We start from the raw sequence: 10,473 nt of genomic DNA, 5'->3' as shown, positions 1-10,473 counted from the left end.
TCATAACGGTTTTGCTTGGCACAAACGCAAAAAGAAACACAAGAAACACAATCATAACAGAATTATGAAAGTTTGGAAAACACAAAACAGAAAGAAAAAGGATAGATTCGTTGGGTTGCCTCCCAACAAGCGCTTTTGTTTAACGCCCTTAGCTAGGCAAAAGGTGATGGAATCACGTATAGTCATCTTTGGTGCTCAAACCATAGGTAGCCCTCATCATAGATTCATAAGGCAATCTTATTTTCTTTCTAGGAAAGTGTGCCATTCCCTTCTTTAAAGGAAATTGAAATCTAATATTCCTTCCTTCATATCGATGATAGCACCAATAGTCCTTAGGAAAGGTCTACCAAGAATAATGGGACATGAAGGATTGCAATCTATGTCAAGTACAATGAAATCCACGGGTACATAGTTCTTATTTGCAACAATAAGAACATCATCGATCCTCCCCATGGGTTTCTTGACAGTAGAATCCGCAAGATGCAAATTAAGAGAACACTCTTCAATCTCATGAAAACCAAGAATATCACATAAAGACTTTGGAATCGCGGAAACACTAGCACCCAAATCACACAAAGCATTGCACTCATAGTTTTTCATCTTGATTTTGATAGTAGGTTCCCACTCATCATGAAGTTTTCTAGGTATAGAGACTTCTAGTTCAGCTTCTCTTCAAGAGATTTCATCATAGCATCTACGATATGCGCGGTAAAGGCTTTGCTTTGGCTATAAGCATGTGGAGAGTTTGCAATGGATTGCATCAAAGAAATGCATTCAAACAAGGAGCAATTATCATAATTGAATTCCTTGAAATCCAAAGTGGGAGTTTCGTTACTACCCAAAATTTTGACTTCTTCTACTCCACTCTCCACACCTTTATCATCAAGATAGGTGGTCTCCGAATCGTTGGGGCGTTTTTCAACCAAAGTGGATTCATATCCAGCCCCTCCATAAGTAGGTTTGACACGCGAAAACAAAGATTCAAGAGGAGAAACACCAAGCACTTTAAGATCCTCGTGATTTGCATCACTAGAACGCACCCTTTTAAACCATTCATGTCTAGCGCGAATTTGGGTGGTTCTTTCTTTGCTCTCATTCATGCAGATACGCATAGCTTTCAAAGTTTCATCCAAGTTGACCTTGGGAGGAGCGCATCTAACTTTCAAAGCATCAATATCACAAGGCATGCTAACAACGCTTTTAGCCAAATCGTCTATTTTGAGTAGTTTTTCCTCTATGGACGCATTGAAAATCTTTTGAGAGTTGATGAACTCTTTGATATTACTCTCTAAATCAGAGGGTAATTTGTTGTGATTTCCATAAGTGTTGCCGTAGGAATTGCCATAATTGTTAGAGGAGTTACTAGGAAAAGGCCTAGGAACATAGTTTCCTCTAAAAGCATTATTGTTGCCAAAATTGTTCCTACCAACAAAATTCACGTCCAAACTAGCGTTGCTACTCTCAATCAAAGAAGATAGTGGCATGTCATTAGGATCTACGGTAGCGTTTCTACTAGCAACCAAATTCATCAACTCGTCCATCTTAGCACTAAGCGAGTTAATCTCTTCTATAGTGTGCACCTTTTTGCTAGCAGGCGACCTTTCAGTGTGCCACTGAGAGTAGTTGGTCATGATATTGTCTAGGAGTTTTGTAGCGTCTCCTAACGTGATTTCCATGAACGTTCCACCTGAGGCAGAGTCCAAGATATTGCGAGAAGCGAAATTCAAGCCAGCGTAAAAGATTTGTATAATCATCCACAAACTCAAGCCATGAGCGGGACAATTTCTAATCATAAGCTTCATCCTCTCCCAAGATTGTGCAACGTGTTCATGATCAAGTTGCTTGAAATTCATGATATCGTTATGTAAGGAGATGATCTTAGCCGGCGGAAAATACTTGGATATGTAAGCATCTTTGCACTTATCCCAAGAATCGATACTATTTTTAGGCAAAGAAGAAAACCAAGTTTTTGCGCAATCTCGCAACGAGAAAGGAAAAAGTTTCAACTTAATCACGTCATTATCCACATCTCTTTCTTTTGCATATCACAAAGCTCAATGAAGGTATTAGATGGGATGCGACATCTTCACTAGGAAGGCCAGAGAATTGTTCTTTCATAACAAGATTCAGCAAAGCTGCGTTGCTTTCATACGATTCCGCACTAGTGGCTGCCGAAGCTCTCCCTCAATTTCTCCCCCCCCCTTGCTGGATCAAGAAGGAGGAGACATCCCCAGGTTGTACGTGTGTTGAACGCGGAGGCGTCGTCAGTTCGGCGCTTGGATCAGATCTTCCGCAATTTGAATCACTGCGAGTACGACTCCAACAACCGCGTTCTTTGCAACGCTTCCGCTTAGCGATATCAAGGGTACAAAGATGCACTCCCTCTCTCTCGTTACTAGCATCTCCTAGATTGATCTTGGTGACACGTAGGATTTTTTTTTGAATTATTATTACGTTCCCCAACACACTTCACGGGTCTTGAACCTCACCTCTGCTCATGAAGAAGTGACCGATGTTTGTCGTCATAGGGCAGGTTTAGGCCCGACAATTCTTTTTAATAAAAAATGTTTGAATTATAATGAATGTGATCCTATTTATATGAAAATTAGCCGATTTGCATGAATTTCATTCGGTTTAGTTGAAACTTGTTTGAATTCTTTGTGGGTGAAACAACCTCACATTCGATCATGGATGATGTGCATCTCATAGGATACAATGTGCTTTCCTGGGTGCAATGATTCATGCACTTGCTGTCAGAAGGCCCCCATTTTCTCATGCCTATGAAATTCATGCATATGCCCAACCACACATCGCACAACTACTCATCCCCTATGGTCGAGTACACCGTCATCCTTCTTACTCTAATAAACAAGATGACGTTCGAAAATAAGCTCAATGGCATTTGACCCAACACCTACCGGCCAAGGTGTCCTCCATGGACAATGTCGAAGGAGGACGGAGTGTACATGCTTACGGATGTGTCCTGGGTGGACGACCCCATCGTGGAAAATGAGCAGGCAGGTTGGTGCTGGTTGCGGAGGTCCGACAATGCATGTGTGCTGGTCGGAGAGGTACAATGACAACGTGAGAGGAGGAGGATGCAATGCAAAGCAAGGGGAGAGAAGAGACGGAATTGGAAGAAAACCAGACCGAAGGGGGATTTAGTGGGTTGGGGTGTCGTAGTCCTACGTTGCTACTCGACTCATGCAAAGCCTATCACTTTGCTTCCACTTTAAAAAATTATGTTTAGACCATTTGACGGACCGATACCGACACGTTGAATGAGAATATGTGCGGACAACACGTTTTGAACGTATGCGAGTAGTTTGAAGATCGTGTTGAAGATGCCCTAAAGCCATGTACAATAGTGACATGTGAATACAGCTGCCTCATGACAAAAGGTAGCTTGAACCATCTATATTGTTTTTTTCCAATGCAAGCTACCATTAGTGGACATCATCAAAAAATAGAAAATTAAGACTAAAATATTGATGCATCTTTACTTTTCATTCTATTTTTTCACCTTTTTACATCAAACCATATTATTATTTTCTCCAAACATCCATCTTCTGTAAAGAATCTTGCTTCTTAATTTAAACTTATTTTTCCTGACATTCGGTCCTAAATGTCATACGAGACATTACATTAAGGTTATGCATTGGCCATGCCTTAAGCAGACAACCAACACGGAAATGAATAAATGATATCAATGCCGAATGGAAAGAAAACGATGGAGGCTAGCACAAACACTGATGAGATTCAGGCTGCAAGTGGATGCGGGCTGCCCGGGGTGCCCACTTAAAAGCCCACATAACCTATGTTTGTGGACACCCATGGATAAAGCGACTGAATAAGTGGGATATGTGGGTTTGTCCCGCGACGCCCGCATCAAGCCCATGCCCATCTCACTTCCTTTAATCAGGCACGACGTGATGATGCATCGGGGACTAGGATACAATGTCGTGTAGTTCCATCATGGCCGCAGCGCCGCCTTCCACCTCCGCCTTAGTGCCACTGTGGACGTCGTCGTCCAGCTCCGACATGGCCACCCTCGTCGTCCATCTCCGTCATGGCTGTCCAAACTCTGCCATGGATACGGCAATGTCTCTGTCGTGGATCATGACGAAGTAAAATCCATAAAAAGGACAATAATTTCCAACGTTTATAACTTCTGAATGAATCTCGTCCGAATTATTGGTCGCTGCAGCTCGTCTTCTCCATGTTCATTCAGTTGCGTTCATCTATTGTAGCAAATCATCTCCCCTACCCCCAACCAGCTCAAACAACTAGAGAGTGAAGACATGAGAGAAAATGGCCGATGCTATCGCGTATGAGGAGCAGCGGCGCAGGCGTGTGGTAAAGGAGCTGCACTTGCACCACCTTTATGCCGTTGTCAGGGAAGCCTTGCCGGCTAGATCACGCGCCAAGTCTGTGAAGCGAAAGCAAGTGCAGGAGGACGCCTCGATCCGGCCGTGTCACGAGCCTCCTCAAGCAGCCCAAGTATCTGGACGAGGTACAATAGATACCTGCAGCTAGGAGTGTTGGTCGATCTTTCTTTCTTTGATTCAGTTACGTGCTATGCATCAGTTACTAGCAGAAGCAATGTTTACTTTCAGTAATATATGGGATAGCTGCGAAATCCACTTATCCCGTCTAAAATTATGCGGCAGATGCGAGACTTCCACTTATACAATGCGGCGGATGTGGTGCGTACACGGGCTTCCCACGGAGAGTCTCACTTACAGCCTGATATGTGATAGGAGGTCTGGTCGGAATGCTCTAAATTTGACCAATCTGAACATTTCGAAGATTCTCATTTCATGTCAATGCGTAGTTCTACAATGAAACCAGTTTGGATAAAATCTGCTTCCTCCATCTCTTTGATCGTGCGGTGGGCAATCCTTATCACAGCCAGTCATCAACAACGCGCAACCACTAGTCGTACCGGACACACACACACTGCTTCCCTGTATAAAAAACCAACAGCGGTGGTAGCTCCCTTTCCCAGGTGAGCCAGCCAGCGAGTGCGCCACCACCACAACCCAGATCTCCGCCTCGCCGGCTGGCCACCCGACCCCAACAACCACCATGCGGAGCACGGGCCCGGCAGCTACCGCTACGGTGACGCGGGTGGCGCAGAGGGTGGTGGCCCCGTCGGCGCCCACGCCCGGCGGCGAGCTCCCGCTGTCCTGGCTCGACCGCTACCCCACGCAGCGTGCGCTCATCGAGTCCCTCCACGTCTTCAAGGGCCGCGCCGTCGACGAGGCCGCCGAGTCCCCTGTCAAGGCCATCGAGCGCGCCCTGGCCGCTGCGCTCGTCAGCTACTACCCCATCGCCGGCCGGCTCGCGCTGTCCGACGGCGGCGAGCTGGTCGTGGACTGTACCGGCGAGGGCGTGTGGTTCGTGGAGGCCACCGCGAGCTGCACCCTCGAGGAGGTGGACTACCTCGAGTACCCGCTCATGGTGCCCAAGGACGAGCTCCTGCCGCACCCCACCTACCCCGCCTCCGACCCCCTCGCCGAGGACTCCGTAATCCTTCTAGTGCAGGTAATAATTTAGCAAGATTGCAGAAAAATTTATCCCTTTTCCCCTTTGTGGTCCGGCGTGTGTGTGTTCTGGAACCTATGGTTCTTCCAAGTCAACGGCATGGGTAGCAATGGCGCTTAATTGCTCGGCCCATTCCCCAATGCAGGTCACGCAGTTCGCGTGCGGCGGCTTCGTGGTCGGATTCCGGTTCAGCCACGCCGTCGCGGACGGCCCCGGCGCGGCACAGTTCATGTCGGCGATGGGCGAGATCGCGCGCGGGCGCGCCGCGCCGTCGCTGACGCCAGCGTGGGGCCGCGACGCGATCCCGAGCCCGCCGGCCGCGTCCGTGGGGCCGCTCCCGGTCCCGACTGAGCTCCGGCTGCAGTACCTGGCCATGGACATCTCCACCGACTACATCGACCACTTCAAGGCCCGGTTCCTGGAGCAGACGGGGCACCGGTGCAGCGCGTTCGAGGTGCTGATCGCCAAGGCGTGGCAGGCCCGCACCCGCGCCGCCGGGTTCGCGAGGGGCTCCCCCGTGCACGTGTGCTTCGCCATGAACGCGCGGCCGGCGCTCCGCCCCCGCGCGCTGCCCGACGGGTTCTACGGCAACTGCTACTATATCATGCGCGTGTCGGCGCCGGCCGAGGCCGTGTCGGACGCGCCGCTGAACGACGTGGTCCGGCTGATCCGCGAGGGCAAGAAGCGGCTGCCGTCCGAGTTCGCGCGGTGGAGCCGCGGCGAGATGGGCGACGGCGGGGACCCGTACCGCATCACGTCGGACTACCGGACGCTGCTGGTGTCGGACTGGTCGCGGCTCGGGTTCGCGGAGGTGGACTACGGGTGGGGCGCCCCCGTGCACGTCGTGCCCCTCACCAACCTGGACTACATCGCGACGTGCATCCTCGTCCGCCCCTCCGCGCACAAGCCCGGCGCGCGCCTCATCACCCAGTGCGTCGGCGCCGACGGCGTCGACGCCTTCCACCGCGACATGATGCGCCTCGACTGATTGTTCACCCCACCACATCAGTTGCGGCAGGTGCCGTTGCCAACGGCCAGTAGTTGTCGGCCGGAGGGGCAGGGCAGAAGAGAATATACTAGTACCGCGACACCACGATACATACATAAATACGTGCGTGCTGTGATGCAGAGGAGCATCGTGTAATGTTTGATTTATTCGTTCAATTCGATTAAATTTGTTCTCTCACAACATGTCGTCGCCGTCGTCGTTGTTGCTTGCGAAGGCTGTGAATGCGAAAGAAGAGATGTGATGAGATGATCGAGACGTCGAGTTGGTGGGGAGCCACTGTCTCCTCCCGCCTAAGCAAAGCAGGAGCAAAGCAAGTTGTTTGTCACTTGGCACCGCCTTCATCTATGTCGTGCAGTACGTTGCGTACCATACCAGTGAGGCATCTCAATCTCGGTTCGTTAAGCCCCGGTAGAGATAGCGTAGCGTGGGGTTAAAAGTTGTGCTTTGCTTCTGGAGGTGGAGCTTGACGATGATGTATCGTGGTTCCTGGTTTGTTCGGCGATTCGCTTCGGTGGTTCCACAAAGAAGCCATTGCTGGTGTTCCTTCCACAAGTGCCTGGCTGGCTGGTACAGCGGATCTCTGGACTCTGTGCTGTGTGATCTGCCCCGCTGCTGCGGCGTGCTGTGTCTCGTTTTGTTTGGCCAAGTTCGGCACTGCCAGCTGAAACCTCGCCTTTCTAGGCGCAAGAATTGACGGGTACCCAACTGCCCTCGGGCCTCCCGTCTCTGTCGGTGCGGTGGTATGCTGACTGCCGTGCGCATGTGTCTGCTCTCCTCAACAGGACCGTAGGTTTGTGTCCATCTAGAAGGCAAAAGATGGAAAAACAGAGGCCGCAGGGACGCGTGCGCGCTGTTGCGTTCTTCTGTGCCGTGTACTACTACTACTTGTCGCTGTGTAACGTTCGGCGACACGCGGGCGGCTTCCTTGAGAGAAACCCGACGAACGTCACGTAACGCCAAGCTGCCTGGACGGCCAGATGGATCCGTTGAATCTCGGGTAGATCACTCCAGCGTGTGCTGCAGCGGTAGCCGGTAGGCACTGATAGCAAAGGATAGGGCGCGCTTGGTAGAGTACACATATTGAGTAAGGTATCGAACGCGTCTGGTAACCTACGTTGCACTAAATTATTGGCCGATGTTTAGGCCTCCTTCCAATCCGTTACAGCATCCACAGCCGTTTCTCTCAAATTCGGTCCTTCAAATACGCACGTAGGCGTTCCAACGCGTCTACGATACTCACACGGCTTAAATAATGCAGTCTACATTCGAACATCTTGAATCTCATATCTTAAATTCATACAACTCATGTAACTAATACGTCGACGCATGCATGTCATTCGGTTGCTCCATCATTGCTAAACATGTCATCGGACAACCAAAATTTGACATATTCGGCAATGATGAAGATCATCCACGGTTGCCCTTGTCCTTCCCGACGCCCTTGCCGTCCTTATCACGGAAGTACCACTCGAAGATGCAGTACTGATCGAGGCGGATCTGCTCGTCGCCAGAGCTGTCCTCATCGTCGTTCACCTTCTTCACCTCCTTCAGTGGCAGTCTGGCCATTTCACGGACCGCACGATTCTGCTTGCGGGGAGGGCGCACGTGTTCCGTCGGTGTCGTTTCTTCAAACAGGCGCGAATGGCTTCCTCCTGTGCGGCCGCCCGCGCCGCCGCATCAACCGCATGTGTCTTCTCCATTTCTTCCGCCAGATAGGCCTCGCCGATCCTTATCCTCACCTTCCCACGGTGGGTAGCCCGTTCCCGGTGGGAATCAAAGTTTGCGGGTCCGGTCGATGTATGTGCCCGCCGGGACATGGATGATCCCGCCCGAGAGGAACCGGGCGCCCTTTGAGCTGACGCTATGGAGTCGCGGCGGACAGATCCTCCCCTCGGTCGGGCGTTGTCCACGCGAGAGCGACGGAGTGCAATGTGAACCGCCATTGCCTCCTCCACTTCGCACGAGACATCCCCCCAGTGGATGGATCCGAATTGGTCGAAGTCGGATCCACTAGAGGCCATGCAGGAGAAGGTCGGAGATCGCAGGAGGTGAGATTGGGTGGCCAATGGGAGTAGAGGGGCGGGGGGGGGGGAGTGAAGTGGCTAGGGTTTGGTACGACCAATGAATGAGGACGAATATATATGGGGTTGATGCGGGCTAGTGTGGGCTAGGAAGGCGTGCCAGGGCGCGCCCGGGCTCCCCCATATCTACACCGTATTTGGGCTGGAAATGGGGGATGCTGGTCAGCCCGGGTGTTTGAGGCCGGTTTAAGAGGCTTGTCTGGGTCGAAGTTTTGTGACTCGGTAGTGACCGGGCGGCCTGCCCGAGCGTTTGAGGAGGATTTGAGGGATCCGACTGTAGATGCTCTTAAAAATGGTCAAATCAGCTATTTCCTTTCATCCAGGCTCGCACGATATGTGTGTGGGAGGAGTGGTCGCGATGCCTACATCATGCGAGTAGGGAGACGACCTGAGTTCGCACTCGTCCCCGGAAAGCGAAGGAAGGTATTAAATCTCCTCCTACCGAATTGGTCGTCCTACATGCCATCCTAGGCTCACCACTAAAATCCCCGCCACCGTTTTCCTCCTTATCGCTCTCCGTCCTGCTCGGATTCCTCACCGACGAGCACACAAGCGACACATTTTCTCCGGATGACGATAGCCGTTGGCGACGATTTGCCTTCCTCCTCTCGTCACACGTGTTCCGCACCTCCACCCAAATTCGTTGATTGTTGTAAGTCTGGTCTCTCTGTCCTCTCTACTCATTCTAGCTTAGATATGTGAGCAAGGGGTAGAAGTAGATTTGTAAGCATGTGATAGCTTGTAGACTATCGATATGTGTAAGATCCGAAGTATGTCCACAGAGGGGGTGATTGGACTACTTGGCCAAATAAAAATTTAACCTTTTCCCAATTTTATCAGTTGGCAAGTTCTAGCAATTTTACCAAGTCTAGCACACCCTACACATGTAAGTCTACGAGTATAACAACGGAAAGTAAAGACATGCAAGTGTAAGTAAAGGGTAGGGATAGGAAGATCAAGCACAATGAAGACATGATGATTTTTGGCGTGGTTTCGATAGGTGGTGCTATCGTACATCCACGTTGATGGAGAATTCAAATCACTAAGGATAACGGCTATGTGAGTCCATGGAGGGCTCCACCCACGAAGGGTCCACGAAGAAGCAGTCTTGTCTGTTCCACCATGGCTTATGTCCAAGAAGGACTAGCCTCACTTGGGATAGATCTTCATGAAATAAGCGATCACCTTGTCCTTGTAAACTTGTTGGTTCAACTCCACAAGATTTGGAGGCTCCCAAGCAACACCTTACCAATTTAGGAGACACCACTCTCCAAAAGGTAATAGATGTGGCATGGATGATGAACTCCTTGCTCTTGTGCTTCAAAAGATAGTCTCCTCAACACTCAGTCACTCTCTCACAAAATGTTGCTTGGTAGAAGAGATTGATTGGGTGGAAAGCAACTTGGGGAGGCTAGAAATCAAGATTCATATGGTTGGAGTGGAATATCTTGATCTCAACACATGACTAGGGGGTTCCCCTCAGAAAATGAATGGGGGAAGTGTTTGCTTGTTCTGAGTGATCTCTCTATGAATGAGAGGAAGGTGGAGGGGTATATATAGACATCTCCAAAAATCCAACTGTTACAACATTATTGTCCAACTCGGTGGAACCAAAGTAAAAAAAAACTAGGTTGCCCCGACTAGTGCAAAATACTCTTAACTTTAGGCTTTTTGGTGTGACCGATATACAACATCTCGATGAGTCCAATTCGATTGGCCTAGGCAGCTCCAGTAACTCGGTGGCTCCGAGATATAAAACTTGGAAACTCCAAAGTTGAATACCTCTTATCCAGAGAGGTGGTTACTACTTTTCAGCTACACTGAATCACAACTCGG

General features: G+C 50.1%; 1 protein-coding gene across 1 annotated transcript; it reads left to right on the top strand.

Moving 5' to 3' along the window:
* The first annotated feature begins 4,801 nt into the window (after positions 1–4,801).
* Positions 4,802–6,733, top strand: LOC123412053 (acyl transferase 7-like). Its single transcript, XM_045105007.1, has 2 exons — positions 4,802–5,547; positions 5,693–6,733. Exons 1-2 carry the CDS (start codon positions 5,089–5,091, stop codon positions 6,533–6,535), a joined length of 1,302 nt encoding a protein of 433 aa, XP_044960942.1. The 5' UTR covers positions 4,802–5,088; the 3' UTR covers positions 6,536–6,733.
* Positions 6,734–10,473: the final 3,740 nt, after the last annotated feature.

The sequence above is a fragment of the Hordeum vulgare genome, chromosome 7H (genome assembly GCF_904849725.1).
Source record: "Hordeum vulgare subsp. vulgare chromosome 7H, MorexV3_pseudomolecules_assembly, whole genome shotgun sequence".
Taxonomy (NCBI): Eukaryota; Viridiplantae; Streptophyta; class Magnoliopsida; order Poales; family Poaceae; genus Hordeum; species Hordeum vulgare.
The sequence above is the reverse complement of the archived record's forward strand: the minus strand, read 5'-3'. Positions and strand labels throughout refer to the sequence as shown.

Excerpts from the sequence above, each read along its gene's own strand:
- LOC123412053 (XM_045105007.1), top strand. The coding sequence starts at position 5,089 with ATGCGGAGCACGGGCCCGGCAGCTACCGCTACGGTGACGCGGGTGGCG. Across the intron at positions 5,548-5,692 it reads CCGTAATCCTTCTAGTGCAG|GTCACGCAGTTCGCGTGCGG; the intron begins GTAATAATTTAG and ends TCCCCAATGCAG.